This window comes from Aedes albopictus, chromosome 1 (genome assembly GCF_035046485.1).
Source record: "Aedes albopictus strain Foshan chromosome 1, AalbF5, whole genome shotgun sequence".
In the NCBI taxonomy this organism is placed as follows: domain Eukaryota; kingdom Metazoa; phylum Arthropoda; class Insecta; order Diptera; family Culicidae; genus Aedes; species Aedes albopictus.
Genome location: NC_085136.1, coordinates 153,450,964 through 153,472,173, shown reverse-complemented (window position 1 = coordinate 153,472,173; position 21,210 = coordinate 153,450,964). Strand labels below are relative to the sequence as shown.

General features: G+C 39.1%; 1 protein-coding gene across 1 annotated transcript in view; it reads right to left on the bottom strand.

Annotated features, from left to right (window-relative positions):
• Positions 1-20,916, bottom strand: part of LOC115260662 (transposon TX1 uncharacterized 149 kDa protein) — a 52,279-nt gene extending 31,363 nt beyond the window's left edge. The window contains exon 1 of the mRNA XM_029861806.2: positions 20,403-20,916. Coding sequence (XP_029717666.1) covers positions 20,403-20,420 — 18 coding nt within the window. The 5' untranslated portion in view covers positions 20,421-20,916. The remainder of the gene's footprint in view (positions 1-20,402) is intronic.
• Between the last annotated feature and the right edge of the window lie 294 nt (positions 20,917-21,210).

Below are 21,210 nucleotides of genomic sequence, written 5' to 3'. Positions count from 1 at the left end.
TAATCACCCGGAGTGACTTTCCGATTTGCTATTTCACGAGTTATTGACTTCATAGTTTCCGCCACAAGAGCCACTATTTCGATTCGGGTAATTACTCATAAATGTGATGGCCTGATGGCTTGTCATCTAGTAGCGAGTGCATAAATTTTGCAAAATTTAATTAATTAGCCGGAGTCATTCCATTTATTTTATGAAATAGGTGATGTTTTATGCATGCACTCACAACTGGATGCTGGAATGCCCGTCTGCTGCATAGTCAACTTCACGCTGGCTGACTGAATGCATCGTGACGAAGATCCGTGGGAACGCGTTTGGCATTCATTCGCATGAAGACATCTTGAATGCAAATCATTTGGAAGCATGCCAGAAGGTTATATTTTTATCTCCTTTAGTGATTAAATATTCATGCTATCGGCAGTATATCCACCGACGAACCGACGTGACAGTGGTGATTCAAAAGTGTCCCCCCCCAAATTTAACGGTCGACCACCGAAGCGAGCGATCGCTTCTGTCAAATCAGCGCAGACGCGAACCGTTTCCTATATGAACACACGGGGGTTCGGTGTCGAGCTATCAAATCATCGCGAGCCGTTATAGAGGTGGCGATAGTGTTCGGCTATTTTTCATCATGGCGTCGCGGACAACAAATTTGAATTTATTTGTTCTAGCTGTCACGTCGGTTCGTCGGTGGTATATCTCTTGGTAAAATTTAGCAAATTATTTCTAGACAGATCTTAGTTTATAAACTAGCCAAGATCGTTCCAAGGTTAATAAAATTGAAGCTGGTAGGTACACGTTCGACAGACATTTTTAAATTTTTGTTTCCATCAAAGCCATTTTAGATTATTGTTGGCTTTTAGTAGATAAATAATGGGTTCAGATCATCTTATCAAGAACTTTATTTTGAAGTAATTTAAAAATCTTGAAATCATCATAAGTTTGTTGATGGTGTATATTCGAAAAACAAGAACTTTCATTTGTTGAGATATGGTTCGTGTATTGTGACGCAGTTTTCTAAATGGAATCACTAGATAAACACCACAACAGCAATTGTACAAGTTTTGTTCCAATGTAATGCCAAGGGCTGTAAGTCTCTATAATAAAGCTTAATCAATGAAATCAATCCAATGTAATGTCACGCTCCGATGGAAAAGAAGCTGCAGAAAATAAATTCAATTCCAATCAAACCGAGCTCTTCACGACAATATCCACCAAGTGCACCAATCATTTACTTCAATTTTCGTTCCGTTTGTTCCGCTTAATCCAGTTAAAGCATTGCGAAGTTTTTCAACCGTTTCCCAACGACAACCGCTGCCATTTAGTTTGCCGTTAGTTTACTATGTGTGGACGATGAACTGAAAGCCACATCCTTTTGGTGTAGAGCTATGAAGCCAAGATGACAGTTTGCACACACACACACACACACACATACTCCCATATATTTAGTTTCTGAAAGTTTTCTTTCTTGGTGGCTGAGGGACCGAGGAGTTCAGCGCAATTATGCAAATGGATTACCATGACAGAGAGCTTCGACATGAGAGTTAGCTTTGTAGTAAGGATTTTATAAGATTGAATTTGAGGTTGACTTATGTGGTTGGCCTTTTTGATGTTCTTGAGTGACTGATATTTTGATTTTATACATGTACCGTTAATATATTTTTAACAGGGTTTTTATGTAATTTTCGTCATATCAAGCACTGAGCAGTAATGATCAATTTCATTCTTGCACCTAGCCTAACGCCTCATGGCTAGTTTGTTTTCAATGACATATTCACAAATTAGCTTTCATATCATGTAAAAACATATTGTAAGACAACAACTATTGCTTTTAACCTTTTGAAGCCGGAATTTTTCCAAGCGTTATAATAGAGTTGTTTTTCTGTGTATCCTGTACACACTTAATTTAGAATACCGTGTTCGGTAAATTTTTGACTAAAATAGAACAGCTGAATACAGCTATAATGCATTGTTTACATTTTGCACCCGGTTTTGACAGTTGGTGTACTGAGCTCAGTAAAATCGATTACCGAAGCTACCGAAATAGTGCTGCTGTTCTATTTTCGTCAAAAAAGTGCTGAACAGGCAATTGAGGATTAAGTGTGTAGTTTTGGTGCTCAATAGTATAAAAAGGGTAGAATATGATGCAGAATATTTTTTCTGGATATCCTAGGTCCTGAAGTCTACGGGTGTAATGGTAGTTTCTTTAATTATACAAAGCTTCGATTTGTAATCTATCATGTCCAGTAAGTCTTCTGAAAGTTTAATAGATAGTATCAGATCAGTCGAGATATCCTAGGTCATCCAAACTGTTCTTAAGCTTAGATTCTAATGTCTATGGCTATAACGACAACTTCTTCCATTATACAAAGCAACGATTTGCAGTCTATCATATCCAGTAAAGTCTTCTGAAAGTTCAGTAGACAGTATCAGATCAGTCGGGATATCCTAGGTTAACCAAACTGTTCTTGAGTTTAGATCCTAAAGTCTACGGGTGTAACGCTTACTTCTTTCATTAAAAGCTACAATTTGTAATCTATTATGTCCAGTAAGTCTTCTGAAAGTTACAGTGGTTGTTTTTATCAACTAAGCATCATAACAGTAAGGAAGCCCATAATACCCAAAACAACAACGCTTATTATGATGTTGATGAACCTGGGCTTGTTAGTGGAATACCTGTAAGTAAAAAGAAAGTCGGGTTAAGTACTGTTTCTTTTAATTCCAGTAAGCATTTGCATCCTCTGACAGAAACGTATTTTGACCCCAAGTACAAGACACTGAAGACGACCTTACAGTTTCCCTTGAGTCAAGTACAAGACACTGAAGACGACCTTACAGTTGAGGTCGAAATATGTATCTGTCAAAGGATGCAAATGCGTTGTGGAATTAAAAGGAACAGTACCTAACCCGATTTTCTTTTTATTTAACGCTTGTTATCCCGCTAACTACTTTGGTAAGTACAGTGGACTATGTAACACTACTTAACGTGATGGCAAAATCTATTATCACAAGTGTAGACCTGAAGCTACGGTCTCCGGAGTAGTGATGTTGATCTGGAATTACATAAAACTATCTTGAAATGACTCATGATATACCGGGGGGATTGCAGATTATAGTTTAAAGTTCATTGCGAGAATATCTACTGCTACTATCAAGAGTTGAACTTCAGGATATTTTGGAAGACCTTCAATTTCCCAAAGGTTCATTATAATATAAAGTAGACTTCAGGTTGATTCAGTCACCGCAATTGATAATGAAGCGTTATTCAGTATATAGCTGATGTTACGTGTGTGGACCTGAAGTTCTGAACTCAAAGATAGTTTGGCTGACCTGGAGTGTTCCCATAGTTTCTTTAAATGACATTTGAGATTTTAAGAGCATTACGGATCTCAGAAGATTATACAATGTTATTGTTTATGGTGAAAACACAGAACAGTTTGGATGAACCTGAATGTCCCAAAGCTTTATAATAAGAAAGTAGACTTCAGATTGGTCCAGTAACCTCGGATAAATATGCAACGTTAAAAACAGCAGATATGGCTGTTGTTACGAGTGTAGACCCGAAGTTCTGAATTCCAAGGTAGTTTGGTTGATCTGGAATATCCCTGCAGTGTCTCTAAATGACATTTGAGACTTCAAGACCTTCGCGGATCCCAGCAGATTATGCAATACTATTATTTATGGCGAAAACACATAAAGTTATTCTTGTACATTTGAAGGACTTCATTATAGAACAGTTTGGACGACCCTGCATGTCCCAAAGGTTTATTCAAATCAGTAACTGCGGGGTCTCCAGTTAGCCTAGTGGTTAAGGCTATGGATCGCCAATCCGGAGACGGCGGGTTCGATTCCCGTTCCGGTCGGGGAAATTTTCTCGACTCCCTGGGCATAGTGTATCATTGTACTTGCCTCACAATATATAAATTCATGCAATGGCAGGCAAAGAAAACCCTTCAGTTAATAACTGTGGAAGTGCACAAGGAACACTAAGTTGAAGCGAGGCAGGCCCAGTCCCAGTGGGGACGCAGAGCCATAAAGAAGAAGAAGAAGAAGAAATGCGGTTAATTATGCGGCATTAGTCAGTATAACATATATGGCTACTGTTACGAGTGTAGACCTGAAGTTCTGAACTCCAAGGTAGTTTAGCTGACCTGGAATATCCCAATAGTATCTACAAATAACATTGTAGATGTCAAGAGCTTCACGGATCCCAGCAGGTTATGCAATGCTATTATTTGCGGTGAAAATACATAATATTATTCTTGTAGATTTGAAGGATTTCACTATAGGACAGTTTGAAACACCTAGAACATCAGAATATAATAAAACACCTTTCAATATTTTTGACCAAAGCTAAATGAATACATATAAACGTAACCCACATCCAAGTTCAGCTTTTAGAACAACTGGTACGTCAATTATTTCGTTTTTTTTTTTCATATTTCATGGTGTTCAGGATGATCTAGGTTATCAATGAAGTCCCAAATACAAATATTCCTATTTTTCCCTTATAGAGGACCCAATTTACAACAATTTTGCCAAAGACAGTTATCTGTTTTATCGAATGGGTGAATTTATATAGCCGTTTCTATGTTGAGGTCATATATGGCCCCTCCGGCTCCAAAGGGTTAAGCTTTTAATTTGGATGCATGTTGATAAGATGTCACATATTTATTATTTGTGATAAAGAAAGTAAATATACCAATTTTAATTATTTTCATAAAGCTTACTAGCATTCAGTTTAAACCCACTATTATTTATCAATTAGTTTAAATAGGATATAAAATTAAATAGGTTCAATCAACATTTTAGCAAACTAACTCCACACTACACTTGTAAGTTGTAACATTATCTTTTCTTCTTCAATTCCATTAACGATGCTATTCTTCCAATTAACCGGATGTCGTCTCAGCATACGCGCAGAATCTCGAGACAGCGTTGCCAGGCGAGGACAAGCTCGATGTGGCACCTCTAGAGGACTGATGGGGACCAGTTAAAGCAGCCATCAACAACGCAGCCGAGAGCACCATCGGCAACGTGGAAAGGAGTCGATGAAATGAATAGTGCGTCGAGGGGTGTAGTGCGATTTTTGAGGAGAAGAACGCAGCATGGGCGGTAATGCTGCAGCAAGGAACACGGCAAAACGTGTAACGTTACAAACATAACCGGAAGGAGCAGACCCACCTCGCCCACCTCTTTCGGAGGAAAAGCGCCGCCTGGAAGAAGCGTAGTGCGAGTGCCGTTCCCATGAACCACGGAAGTTGTACGAGATACTCTACGCATCCCGCAACGGCTTCGTGTTGCGAGCCAAAAAAGGACAGAGGCCTCTTAACGGACGGACGTGAGGTAATCGAAAGGTGGAGCCGCACTTCGACGAGCACCTGAATGACGTGGAGAACGTAGACACGGGAGACCACGACAACGGAGAAAACGGCTACGCCAGTGTAGCAAAGGACGGAAATAAACCAACTCCCACGCTGAGGGAAGTTAAGGATGCCATTCACCAGCTTCATTTCAGTTGCTCGCGCACGTGAACGGTTGTCTATTCAAAAAACCGCAAGAGTAATACGCTAAAATTGCTCATTCGCTTGTACCCTCTAAATTATTGAGATAAACAACCATTATTCTGGACTTCCATTATCTAATCTCACAAAGCTCCTAACAAGCTTGGTGTCCTTAGCAATTTCTAGCCACAGCTGTCTACCAAACATAAAGTCGAGTATTGCTCCTCCCTAGCGTTCCACTTAGTTTTTACCAACCAAATAGCACAAACGACACAATAAGCCCTAGTTCTGACAGCAGCAGCCCGGCCAATCTCGTAAACTTCCAATGTTCATTCAGCGCAGCGACCACACGGTATGGTTTTACAACCGTGCCGCCGCCGTCGCGCCGTTGCAGTCGCATGGTTTGCAAATCCCAGTCGCAATTTCGACCGGTTTGCCGAAATGCCTCGACGATGTTGACGTCGTCGTTGTCGTTCGTAGGTCGCTTTCATATGGCCTAGCCACCATGTGCGCGTTGGATATTATGATTGCCGCCCGCACGGGGTCTGCAAAAATCTTATTATAGCAATAGCACTAAGTGCTCACGACGCTGTATAGTTCGGCCTTAGTAGCTATTTGCTCCCTCGTTCCCTTGACTCCGAACTGAAAACCAGTATATGTACCGAATCTGGAACATTTCTGATCTGAAAATGGCAAGCGCATTAGTCCTAGCAAATAATAGCTTACGTGGGGTATGGTCTGTAAAACTTGAACTTAGTGTTTATTAAAAATAATAAAAATAACTGGTACTGACCTGTTGGCGGGTTAAATTAGCAGGACAGGGACCTACCGAAAAAGAAATCAAAGGGATTCCCAGAGGAAAATCCTGAAAAACCCCCATAGGAAACTCCTGGAGGATTATCCGAACTGAACTTGTTGAGGAGTCTCGAAGGAATCCCCACCCAAGTAACAACCTTGATTATATTTGGTTTTATTTGTTTTAATGATAGTTTTATCGGAACATTGCACATTCTAGTTGATCTTATCTTCGTCAATATGTGGTTTTTAAAACACCTCCAAGACTACTTGAGGTTTAGTTCATGAAACCATAAACACAACAATAACTGTTGAACTTATTTTCAGTTTTATAAGGTTCTTGAAGTTATCTTCAATCATCCGTTCTTGATCAAGAGCAACTGTTTTCGCATGAGATGAAAGAATTTTAGAACGATCTTATGGTGAAGTTGATTAAAACCATCGATAATGGATCGACCACCGGCCTACCCAAGTAACATTTTGATGACCAATTAGTCTTGTAGAGGTTTTAAGAACTACTCGGGTAGATTTCAATGGAAGCCATGTTGAGAAAACTCATGAAGAATGTTCCCATGTCCAGGAATAGTATTTTTAAATATTTTATTAGTGCATTATAATGGAAGCGCGTTGCAATTTTAGGAAGTATCTTGCCACATATATACGATGAATTTTGCTTGGCATTTGGCATCCTTGTCACACCACGGAAATATTTCCAATTTGTGTAATAAATTAATCCCGATTACAATAAAATGTCATTTTCATTGTGCGTTTTGTTTTTTTAATTTAATTCACCAAACTTTTCTGTCGACATATAAGCTGCATCAGCAACAACACTGACAAATTTATTATCGTTTTATCGTGCACTTGAAGAATTCTACAAGAAGAGAGCAATTCGCCTTGAGGACAACTTGGGAAGTATAACAAGCTTTAAGAGAAATTTAAAAACAACTCTCTAAGAGCATCCTAGGATGGGTCGCTTTGGTCTCATGGCGGGTTTATGGTTGAATTGATATCGTTTTGCAGAGTATTCTAAAATTAATGTTGTTACTTGGGCAGAGAGTACTCTTAGAAGAATCCCTAGATAAACCTGAAAGAATTCTCAGAGGAACTTTCTGGGGGAGTCCCTAATAGGAACTCATTAAAAAATGTCCAGGTAGGTGAGACCCTGCTGTCTGCAACCTTCGGGTGCATCTGATAGGGCCTGAAGGGTAGTGATACCCTTCCTTTGCGGGCAGGTCAGATTGGGTTGCACGTGGGCATCAGTTCTTGATGTCTGCAAAGCAGTTGGGCGCGGCACAGTGGCGGGCCTTCATACAAAAGTCGGACAAAACCTCAAATGTTAGCCTAAATTGCTAAAATTCACAGGTTATGATGATTTTAGTTCCCTAAATCTATTTGTGATATGGAACTTATCATATATTATGATTTTACTATATTAGGGTGCTCAAAATTTTGAAATCTGCTGATTATGGAGAGCATGTAAAAATAATCGATAATAAGGTATCACGATGTGCTTTCTGAACGTATGTTTTGATTAACCTTTTAATTTGGGGGTTCTTAAATCATGTATTGGTATTGAAATAAACTATAATTGTGTATTTGTTGCTCTTAGGGTGGTCCAAAATCTTCAAAACTACATAAATCATTTAAAAAAATCGTTTACCTACGTTTTCTTTCAATGGATCAATTCAGATACATACCAATGTTGGCTGACAAGACGTGGTCTATTCTCCAGGACTGCCCATCGACCACGTGACATTTTACGGTGGGTGCACGGAGGTGTGTTAATTCAATCGTTATGGTGTCAGATATTCCAATATAGTGAACTGCGTAAAATTTGAGCTGCTTTTTATCAATCTCGTTTCAACAACTTCGACCGAGGTACATCGTTCCCTGCTACCACTTGTCGAAGAAACCGAAACCACCCTATCTATAAAGAATTGGCAATTCATATTCGCAATATTGAAGGGAGTTTATGATAAACGATCATCAGAGATCGGTAATCATATAAATGAACAGTAGAGTTCCATCAAATATTTTCAAAATCTCGATCACTCTGTGTGTCGTTCAGTAGATCTGTGTTTAACGAAAGTGCATGGATAACATACAATAAAACTTCAAGTTTAAAAAACCAATATAAGGGGTTTTACTAAAGAGCATAAAATGTTCGTTTCATAAAATTGCGATTAAAATATTCAAATATTACCTTGGTGATCACGACGTTTACACAGAAAAATATTTAACGTAGCGTTTAACGCCGTTTAGTGAATTTCTTTTATATTTTATAGATGATTGTTGCTTTGAACTTTAGTGATATGCGTGTAGAAAAGAAACACGTAGATGTCGACGAATTTGTGTCACTATATATTGAAAATTCGATAGAAGTTCGTGAAGAGATTGCCAAGGTTGTTGAGCAATTCTAACGATTAGGATGAATCGAAGAAACGACCAGTTTAACCCGTTGAACCCCAGGTAAAAAATGAAAGTTCAAAAAATCGCCAACAGCCCATTTCTTAACAGAATTTAACCAAATTTTGAACACAAACTCGCACAACACTATAGTTTTGGAAATATATGGGATCAACATTTTCTTGGACTTCTGGACGGAGTAAGGCCGGTGGGTCACTGGGTCAAGTCGGACGAAAAAGCATCAACAGCTCAAGGCCTGACTTCATCCCGAGTTCTCAGGAAACTAGTCGAGGAATTTATTTACTCCTGTTCGATGTAGTTTCTGGAGCTAACCATTTTTTTCCGCGTGCAAAAAAATTTCATGATTGTCCGTCTATGGTACTCTGAAGTCAAGGCATGACTTCGCTTAGGTCATCACATTTTCCTAGGAATAGTTGTGCAAGACCTTTTCCCTGACACATGGTGGAATATGAGTTTATAAAGTCCACAGACATCCCACACAGGTAAAAATGTGATTAGATTTCATCTACATCTCAATGAACTCAAGGCCTGACTCAGGAATCTAGTCGAGGAATTTACTTACTCCTGTTCGATGCAGTATTGGTTTCTGGAGCTAACCATTGTTTTCCGCGTGCAAATAACTCTCATTGTTGTCCATCTATGGTTCTCTGCAGTCAAGGCATGACTTCGCTTGGGTCATCACATTTTCCTAGGAATAGTTGTGTGGGACCTTTTTATTGACACATGATCGAATATGAGTTTATGCAGTGAACAGAGGTTCTACATAGGTAAAACATGTGATTACAGTTGATCTACAGCTCAATGAACTCAAGGCCTGACTTCAGCCAGGCCATCCAGGGTACTCAGGAATCTAGTCGAGGCTTTTGCTTACTCCTGTTCGATGTAGTATTGGTTTCTGGATCTAATCGTTGTTTTCCGCATGCAAATAGATCTAATTGTAGTCCATCTACGGTTCTCTGTAGTCAAGGCATGACTTCAATCAGATCGTCCAAAATTTCTACAGGTCGTGGATATCACAAACATTATACAGATGTTCAAGTATTGGTGCAAATAAGAGCGATAAAAATCGTTGAAAACAATCCTTGCTGATTATTTCGAGTGTTCATGTTTTGTAAGGACGGATTCGGACAATCCATCGAGATATTCAGGAAATATTAACAGTACTACAAGGACAACACATGTTCTATAGATGTCTCCGATTACCTATGGGGTCAATAAGGGAATAATATCTCGTGTTTAATTTCATTTGAGAACAACAAATGCAAATGTAGACTTGGATGGTTCAAAAATGTTGAATATCCCAAGAACTCAGAAGAAACCTATCGGAAAATCTCAAATTCGAACCTGTAGCAACATCAACTATCATTAGGCAACGGAATGTGCAAACTCCCATTGAAATACTTCGTTAAGAAGAAAGTTATGGGGGTGCAAATCGTACTTGGCCTTTTTTTCGCCCGACTTGACCCAGTGACCCACCGGCCTTACTCCGTCCAGAAGTCCAAGAAAATGTTGATCCCATATATTTCCAAAACTATAGTGTTGTGCGAGTTTGTGTTCAAAATTTGGTTAAATTCTGTTAAGAAATGGGCTGTTGGCGATTTTTTGAACTTTCATTTTTTACCTGGGGTTCAACGGGTTAAGAAAATCAATGAGCAATGGCTTGTAGTTATTTGTACACGTTTTTCACGGTTTTTTTGTCTTTCTTTTATTTTGAAGGTTTAAAGAGTTAGTTGTATCTGGTGAAGCAACATGTGGGTAGTGTCTAAGAAAATAGGCTTATTCATACTTAGTCATCACTCCTTTCCTCTCCAGATTACTGTTTTTAACTGGAGCACCCACCTTCTTGTGTTTTTCTGTTGAAAAATAAAATAATATTTAAAAAAATAATAATAAAAATGTTAAAGCTGTTGCCATTACATTATCAGACACCCCCACCCCCCTTATGACCATCTGACTTGGTGAAAGTCTCTTACAACAATGAAAATTACACTAAATTGTTAGTATTCGGAAGTCAATTTGAACTATGTTAAGATAAAATTTAAACTTTAAACAATATCACTTCTGCTACAACCATGCGGCTCCATTGTGATCTGATAGACAAAAAAAAATTTCGCTCTTAGCGCAAAAATGCGCAAACAGTGACCTATACAGCCAAAAACTAGACAAAATTGAACGTCAGTTCCGGGATACGGCGTCGTTTTCTGATGTTTCCTAAACAAGTACTTGATCTCTTTAATACGAAGTTTTTCTCCAAAATTTCATAAAAGTCAATATGTTTGCATATTGTAAAAACATAATAATTTTGTGATTGAATTCCAAACAATCCCTAAAATGTAATGGTTATTCATACACAAAAACACAAAAAATATTGTCACATTATTCAAGTCTTCCCAACTTTCACAACCGACTCATGAAGGAAGCTCATAAAATAAAGACAATAAATACTAATATTGTAGCACATAAATCTTCAACTTTGAAAAAATCCACAAGACTCAATTTTCGACCAAATGACTTAAAAATTTGGGGTTTTCTTAGTTGAAGTATCTATAATGGAAGAAAAATATTAAAAAAATAAAATATTGAAGTCGATTTTTGAGGTTTTGTCCGGCTTCCGGCCACTGTACGCGGGCGGGGTTGACCCTGCCCGCCTTCCGAGGACAAAGGGAGCGGTGAGGACCACTCGGGAAACTGGCTAAGCGCCAGCATGTTACCGTGATGGACTCTCCAGAGCGAGTCATCGATGATCGTTGCTGTTAGGCTGCGCAGCTAACCTTGAGAGTGCGATGTGCACTAGCCCCTCTCTGAAGCAATACCTTCTTGGTGGTTCCGGAGAGACGTAGGGTTTGGCGACCATAGGAATGTGTTTAGTGGGTACGAGGAGAGAGTAGTCCAGGCTTTTACTTTTGTTGTAGAAGACGGCCTCAGACCTACACTACCCTAACCTTCTGTTAGGGTGTCTGTTGAGCAGATTATCCCCCTATATGGTTTAGACGGAAAAAAAAGAGGGAACTTCCAGCGGATTTCCCGGATTAGTCTTCTGCAGGTGTCCGCAGTGAACTTCTTGAAGGAAAGTTCACTCTGGGAGATACCCCCCCAACCCTACCCCACCCAAAAGAGAACTTCTATGCACACTTAGAAAAAATGACGGATTACTGTAAAATTTTACCGTAATCTCAACAGCTGGACGTACGGTAAAAAGTTCGGTGATTTTCCAAATCACCGAACGTACTGTGAATCTCAGGAAAATGCATATGTTAAAATTACCGAAACGTTCGGTACTTTTTACAAATTTACCGTAAAAATCGCAGAACATTCGGTATGTTTGTTTACGAATGAACTGTCACTATCACTGAACGTACGGTAAATTTTACAAATGATTCGTAAATTTAACTGACTGTACGGAAGTTTTTTTTGCAAATTTACGGCGATTTTATGCGAGCACAAAATAAACCTCTTTTTTCATAAAAAGGTCGATGATTGGATTGAATACACGACCTTCTGATCAGGAACCACACTTGCTGCTACTGTAAGTGAGTCTTGCTTGGATATGGTGTGCATATTCTTATAGAACTGATGCTCAAAGCTGCCGGCGTGGCTGTCAAACGCATTTTACAGTTCGGTAAAATAGTCCCATCACCGATCTGTTCGGTAAAATGTTCACAGATGTCCTGTAAATTTGTTTGATTTCACCAGTTCTTCGGTGATTTCTTAAATTTCACCGATTTTCTCCTGTAATTTCATCGATTTCGCCGTAATACTGTAGTTTGCTTGTTTACAGACCTGTTTCGGAGAAGTTTTTTCACCGAATACTTTAATTTATTCTAAGTGTGTAGGAATCTCCAGTGAGAACTTCAGGAAGAATCACCTAAGGGAATTCTTGAAAGAATCCCCAGAAAGAACTCCTGGTGAAATTCCCAGAAGAAACTCCTGCAGGAATCCCCAGTGGGAACCTCTGTAGGAATTGCTTGAGGGAATTAAGGAATCCCCGGTATGAACTCCTGGAGGAATCCCCAGAGGTAACTCATGAAGGCATCCCCAGAGGGAAGTTCTGGAGAAATCCCTCGAAAAAGAACTTCTGAAGGATTCCCCTGTAGGAATCCACTGAAAATAAAAATCGGGTGCAAGCACCTGTGCACAGTGGTCCAGGACCCAGATTTACGAGGAAAGATGCATTCAGCGCCTTCAGCTGATTTTAAGACAAATATGGTCCAATGACACATATTTCCCATTTTACTGGCATTTTACCAGATTTGCTGGTATGTCTGAAAAATACCGGAAAATCTTGTAATTAGAAGGCACGAAATTTTGCTAAAGGCCAATCCACAAAGCTGAAAGAGAGATGAGTTTGTGAAATAGGAGTGCTCACGGTGTGGCTTCGGAGTCAGTTTGGCTTTCTATTCCGCAGAATAATTACTTGTTCTGTGGCTTAGTTGGTTAAAGCGCCGGTGTAGTGAATACGCAGTCGTGGGTTCAAATCCCACCAGAACGCGATTTTTTTCACAAATTTCATATCTCAATTTGTCAATTATCAATATTACAAGATTTTTCAGTACAAATATGGTCTTTTGCAAAGTTATTCCTAATAAAATAAGGCCCTCTTTTCAATGTACACGAAAGTTAAGGTGGTCTATATTTTCAGAGAAATTTTAAAACAAGCCTTTTTATTTGCAGGAACAATTATATCCCTTTCGGGACGGAGCACAAAAAAGTGAAGTCTCCATACAAATGGCCCAACTTTAGCTCTCCAGAACTCTTATATTTCCCAACAAAACAACAATTAATTTTCCTCATTTGAAAGAACTACTCTATATCTTTCGATTTCTAGATTCGACTACCTGGATAAATCGGAAATAAAAAATATGCGACAGATAAAACTTTTTCATGTTTTACGGTTTTTGTCCACTTTTTGTTTACCTTGTTGTGGTAAATCCCACAGGCAACGTAAACAAAAGTTTGTTTACACACATACAAGTATCAGTAATGGCTGAATTATGGGAAGAGTTTACATCACATAAAACAAAATCCAAACAGATGAAAAAAAAACCCTAATTAATCCACCTAGCGGTGATGGTGCCTTTCTCGTGCTTTAAAATATCCTTTCAACAAAACTCGAGCGACATGTTGATGATATTGACATAAATACAAAATGAAAACTGCTTGCTAAATCTACTCAATATGGATACATTTTATATTAGCATAACATCCAATATTCAGAAAATATAAGACAACGATCCAAAACACAAACCAAACAAGTGTCATTTAGCCGCAAAATTTTGAAACGTCATTTTAGATTTTCCGGTCATCATTTTATGACTCCGGATATCTACCCCAACTAAACTAACCGCCATCTTGAACATTGAGACACCATCTTGGATGTTCTGGTATTCATTTTTGTACTCTGCACCTAAAATTACATAAAATAGTCGCCGTATTGAATTTTGGCATGTCGTTTATGATTTTCTGGTTACCAGTTTTGGACGAAGACCGGCATTCTTCCCCATTCAAACTATAGTCATATTGCAGACCTTGTGAAACAGCGCACAGCTTGGGTTTTCTGATTACAAATTTTGAATTCTGGACATATTTTCATACAAAATATGCCCATAATGCAAGAATTAAAAATCCTATAAAATAGGCACTAACTTGAATACTGGGCCATTATATTGGACTTTGGACCGATATCTTGGATACTCTGGTGGACTCCGAACATATTTCCCATACCAAATACACTTATTTTACATAGTTTTAGAACTCAACATTCCTTAAAACAGCCACCATCTTCTGTTGACGCGATCAAATTCTTATTTTTCCATTCAACGTTGACCCATCCTGCTATAAATTTACACCTTAGGAATCTGAAATGGTACGATTTGATGAGATCGCTTTAGTTTTGTCTATATTTTGTTCTCATATATGAGAACTCAAACCTATTCGTCACTGTTGTTCATACCTAATGTTTATTAGGCCATTAAACAAAGCCACGGTTTAATTTTTCACATGAACGTTGGTTCTGCTACACAACAGCTAGTCTCTAATCTGATTTAAGGCTATTTTCTTGCTAACCGTTCATTAGATTATCAAAAAATCTGCGATCTGATGTGTCGTATGTATGGGTTTGGTTCATTTTTATATTTGGTAATTTCCGGTGGGATAGCCGAATCTGATTCCATGAGTCATGGACCATGACACTACCGGTTATCCCAATTATGGTCTGAGAATATTTTATTGCTATTTATTCACCTTTACCTAATCACCGCGATTTGATACATCGCATGAATGGGTTTGCTTCACTTTTTTTTTAACCACTTTCGAAGCCACAGCTGAACCCGCAACACTACCGGGAATGTAATGTGGTCTGACCCTATTTTTCCATCAGGTTGTCGATAAGTCGTGATCAGTCTTGTTAGAGATCACAGTCATTTGAACCTTTTCGTCGATATTCGGCCTCCTTTGTCTCCGACATTCGCAACACAAGCAATCAAACTACTGTTCGAAACAAAAATGTCAAACGAATGCACTTCACCACGATAGCGGCTTCGGGAGACGGTTCGGCTTTTGTTATTCCTGTCTTCTTCCATAATAAGAGCTATGTTGTCCATCTGTGTGTCGTATTCAATGCAACATGCAATAATAAACTAATATTAACATTCATAATCGGAATTGGCTTAAAATCTATGCGTAAAGCTAGAATTAGACACATGTCATCGTGTCAGATGACATTGATTTGACCCTTTCTTATGTTTATTGATCTCCGTTCTACTGCTCGTGTTGTGTGTAGGTAAGAGGTAACGATAGCGCACGAATGTAACAAAGCCGACTGACACCCGACTGCGGCAACGAAATGAAGGTAGTAAAAAGTGTCGGATGTTTACAAGACTGGTCGTGATTTGATGTACCGCATCCATGGGTTTGGTTAAATTTTACATTTTACTACCCGGATCTGATTCCAGGTAACTACCGGCTGAACCAAATATGGTCTAACATTATTGTCTTGTTAACTGCTCATCGGTTAACCAAAAACGCTACAAATTGAAGGTGTCACATGCAGGGTTTGACAATTTCGACGGGACTCTCGGAACCAATTCCGGAACACTACCAGTTGTCTTTAGTGTGACGTAAGGCTATTTTCTAGCTAACTGTTCATCAGGTTATCGCAAAAGCCACGATTTGATGTGTCACATGCCTGAATTTGGTTTACTTTTACATTTGGCCTTTTCCGGCCACTCAAAACCGATTCCGAAACACTTGCTGGCCGTTCATTAGGTAATCTAAAAAGCCGCTATTTGATGTGACGCATGTACGGGTTTGTTTCTCTTTCAGATTTAACCACTTCGGCGGGAACTCCGGAACGGGTTCCGGAACTCTACTGGTTCAGATATGGTCTAAGATGGTTTTCCTGCTCATTGTTCATCAGGTCATCGAAAATGCCGTGGTTTGATGTGTCGCATGCATGGGTTTGGTTAACTTGTATATTTGGCAACTTCCAGCGGGACGACTAGAAGCGGTTCCGGAACACTACCGGTTCAGATATGGTCTAAGATGATTTTCCTGCTGATTATCCATCAGGTCATCGAAAATGCCGTGGTTTGATGTGCCGCATGCATGGGTTTGGTTCAATTGTGTATTTGGCCACTTCCAGCGGGACGCCTAGAACCGGTTTCGGAACACTACCAGTTCAGATATGATCTGAGACTATTTTCCTGCTTACCGCTCATCAGGTTATCGAAAATGCCGTGGTTTGATGTGTCTCATGCATGGGTTTGGTTCACTTTGATATTTGCCACTTCCGGCGGGACACCCGGAACCGGTTCCGGAACACTACCGGTTCAGATATGGTCTTAGACTATTTTTCTGCTTACCGCTCATCAGGTTATCGAAAATGCCGTGGTTTGATGTGTCGCATGCATAGGATTGATGCATTTTCATATCTGGTCCCTTCCTGGGGTACAGATCCGGAACACCTAAATGGCCATATCTCCGAAACGGCCGAACCGATCCGAACCATTTTCAATAGGAAACAATGGGACCAGATTCCACGTCGAATGAACCGTCGGTCATTGAAATCGGATGAGGTTTACTGCCAAAAAGAGATGTGAGTTTTTTTGTACACACACATACAGACACACACACACGCACACACATACACACACACAGACATCACCTCAATTCGTCGAGCTGAGTCGATTGGTATATGTGATTTGACTCTCCGGGCCTTCTATCAAAAAGTCAGTTTTGGAGTGAACATATAGCCTTTCCAGTGCACTTAGTGTACGAGAAAGGCAAAAACATGAAAACCTGTAACCGCTCAACAGCACAATTGTGCTGGTTCGTCACGAAAGGGATATACACTCTTTTGCAAATTTGTAGATCTATAAATTTTGAGCAAGTTTGCTGGAGACAGTTTTTATGTAGCTTTAAAATTGATCGATCTGGAGATATTTTTCTGAATTAGCATAGGGTGGTTCAAGAAAAATCGGTTTTCTGGTAGTATCAAGTTCATCTAAGAATCACTTTAAGATCTTTTAAAAAAAATTGATAATTGTCTAGAAAAAATGAGCAATTTTTCATTTTTTTTCTTTACTTTCTCTCAGAAACGGCTACGCAGTTTTTTTATATATAGGGATCCCCAAAGAAAATTGCAGCTCTTGGAGAATCGCCAAAGGGTGCTGGAGCATCTCCCGAAATGAATTTCGGGAGCAATCACCAAAATTTAACTTCTGGAGGAACTCTCTGAAAAGGAACTTCTGGAAGTTCCAACGAGAACTCCAGAAGAAATCTCAAGAGAAACCACCTGAAAGCAAACTTTTGGAGAAATCCCTAGTGGAAACTCTTGAAGGAATCCTTAGAGTGAACATCTGGAGGAATCCTCAGAGGAAACTTCTGGAAACATTATAATGACACGCCCAAAAAGGGTTAACTTAACAAAAAGTGGAAATCTTGCATTATAAATGCAAGAAAGTATTCACCATTGAACATAATATCATACATATTATCAATGCGACTTCGAAGTTTGATCCTTACATAGTTGAACAAAACAAATATCAATTCACATCCACTCCGATCGCATCTGTTCACCAGCGACAAAGGCCAACACGTGCCATTCTGAAAAGTGAAAGTGTACCTAAACGGCCCACACAAATATCGCAAACAGCTGCGTCCACATATGCATATCACTTTATCGCCGTTTGCATTTAGCCAATGCATCCCTTCCATTAAAATCAATAAATCAAATTTATGCAGCATGTGCTAGTGCTGCGCTGCACAGTGTTCGAAATCGACGATTTTGCGATCAAAATTGAATAACTTTTTTTAGGTTGGTTCTAGAGGTTTGGCGTGTTCTACAAAGTTTTTCTGCATGTTAAAAGGCGTCTTCTGATAAAATGTAATTAATGATTAATCCCCCTAGAAGTGAGATATTTTTTTTATTTTTTCAAAAAAATTTTTTAGAGGTTTGACGTCTCTGGCAAAGTTGTAGCTCATAATAAGAGAAGCAACTTCGTAGAACATGTCAAAGCTCCACCTCTTACGGTTTTCGAGATATGGAGCGTTTTGTGCGAAGTACCCCTAAAACTAGTTTTTTCAGTGTAGCTTTAACAGATAAAATCCTACAGTTTTGTGACCTTCTACAAACTTGTTCGGGACGTCAAAATACATATTTCTTCCGAAGATGTTAAGTCATTATATCTTAAAACAAAAAAGTTATAGGCGAATTTATGATATTTTAAGGTGTACTTTCACCTTAAGTAACTATTTCCGGCGCAAAATGGCGCAGATGGCTCAGTCGGTAGGTGAAAGATTAGACTTTTTACTATCTCTTGAGGGTGGAAACCCTCGTGGGCAATAGTGGGAAAAGTGTTTTAAATCCAAGGGAAAACTTATTATTTTGCCTGTAATACAAGATAAATAAATAAAAATAATAATAATTAAGATGCCCGCAATAATTTTTAATGCACTGTGTTGCTTCCGGCAAAATCTTTACAAAGTTTTTGCAAATAACAGTGAGTTTTTATCAGTAAAAATGGAAAAATCAGTAGAAAATATTCTGAATCTGCATGCCAAACTAAGTTTAAATCTAAATTTTCATTAATTTTGGTGTCCGGGACGATTTTCTGATGAAAATAAAGCAAACATGTAATTGGTTAACGTCAAGAGATTAAAAGTAATGTTTAAAAAAAAATTCGCATTATTGCTTGGCACACCCTGAATTTTATTGATTTATATCTGATATATTTCAATTGCTGCCCAGTTGGAAGTGAAACTCGTGAATAATCCAAAAAGCTGTTAATCTGCTATCGGGCGAATCAAAGCATCTCCTGATATTTTCCGATACTGTGTCCGAAGTTGAAAAGTCAATCAACAACAAATATAAATACATAAAACAAATCTACTCTGTGTTTTGATGCACATCTGGAACTGTTTAATATTTCCTCTTTCCTATTCCTAGCGCTACATAACTTGAATATTGCCTCGAAAAAAACTTCAAACAGTTAATTTTAAAGTAACTTTATCGGAAATTGCCTGACCATCTAATAGTTAACAATATGAATTCAAAATCATTAAAAAATATTCTGTTTTGTAAGCACAATGCTCAAAAATGTTGTAAAATATTTCCGGAAACTACGCAATGCAGTAAAAAATACTGCGGGCTTTTAAATTATAATTTTTTATTTATTTTTCTTGTATTACAGGCAAAATAATAAGTTTTTCCCTTGAATTTTAAACACTTTTCCCACTATTGCCCACGAGGGTTTCCACCCTCAAGAGATAGTAAAAAGTCTAATCTTTCACCTACCGACTGAGCCATCTGCGCCATTTTGCGCCGGAAATAGTTACTTAAGGTGAAAGTACACCTTAAAATATCATAAATTCGCCTATAACTTTTTTGTTTTAAGATATAATGACTTAACGTCTTCGGAAGAAATATGTATTTTGACGTCCCGAACAAGTTTGTAGAAGGTCACAAAACTGTAGGATTTTATCTGTTAAAGCTACACTGAAAAAACTAGTTTTAGGGGTACTTCGCACAAAACGCTCCATATCTCGAAAACCGTAAGAGGTGGAGCTTTGACATGTTCTACGAAGTTGTTTCTCTTATTATGAGCTACAACTTTGCCGTAAGCGTCAAACCTCTAAAAAAATTTTTTGAAAAAATAAAAAAATTATCTCACTTCTAGGGGGGTTAATCATTAATTACATTTTATCAGAAGACGCCTTTTAACATGCAGAAAAACTTTGTAGAACACGCCAAACCTCTAGAACCAACCTAAAAAAAGTTATTTAATTTTGATCGCAAAATCGTCGATTTCGAACACTGTGCGCTGTTGGCTATGGTATCACACGAGTTCACTTCCGCAAACGATAGGATTGACCTTGCTCCAATTGCAACACAATCACATTTTCAGATCGATCGGCTGACTCCACCCTGCCAACCAACCGACCGACCAAGCCGGGAATAAAGTCCAGAGCCAAGCCTTACAAGGTCGCAAGCAATCACTGTCCAGCTGCTCGCGACTTGTGCTGCACATTCACTAATCCCCCCAGTTTGCCACGGTAAGTCTTCTCTGTTCCTCCATTCAGTTCCACTCCCAGGGCGATGGGAACGGCGAGACCGTATGACAAAGGTGATGATGATGGTAATGATGACAATGATGCTGTCTTTTTTTTTTGCTCACATACCAATTTGAATCCAATCATGATTACTTCACACTCCGTTTGCTTGCTTCTTTTCTAACTGACGGCCGCACGCTGGCTGGTATTCCTCCGGGGGCCTTTGATTCAATTGAACCGATCAATATCCACTGGGTCAGATTTGGTTTCGACACACCCTATTGTACTCCCGGGCACAATCACTTTCGTCCCGTCCGTCCCCTTTACCCTCACGGATGCCAATCGAGAAAAAAAAATGTCCACTGAACCACACGAATATCTAGATGTCCTGCCGGCAAACTCTATTCCATTCGACCGACGACACGACACATACAGAACGATCTCCGAGTTACACGTTACTGAGCACGGGTTTACCCCGCTCAAAAGCTTTTATACGGCGACCACTTGTAACGCGTGGCTCACCCTCGCGGGTCGCTCTAAAGGGGTTGCACGGGGTAGTCGATCGGCATTCTACTCTACTGAGCCCCTCGAGCCCGATTTTTTCAGTTCTGTGTGCTACCACCACGACGACGTCGACGACGACGGCGGCGGCAACGTGTGCTAGCGCACCCCCCGATAGCCCCAAAAGCTTACCACCCGAACAGAAGGGAATAACTTTATAACACTGACTATGGCTTGTGAACTATCATGCATTGCTGATTTTTGCAAGAAACCCCACAAGCTATTTTTGCAGTACAAGAGTTCAACTAACCACTTTTTTTTAAGCAAACTTCAACTTAATTGACATTCAGCTAGTTCTATTTTTTGGGACAGTTCATAAGACCCAGCTCACGATCATGTCCGTAATAAGTAGCAAAAATCAGAAATAGAACAAAAC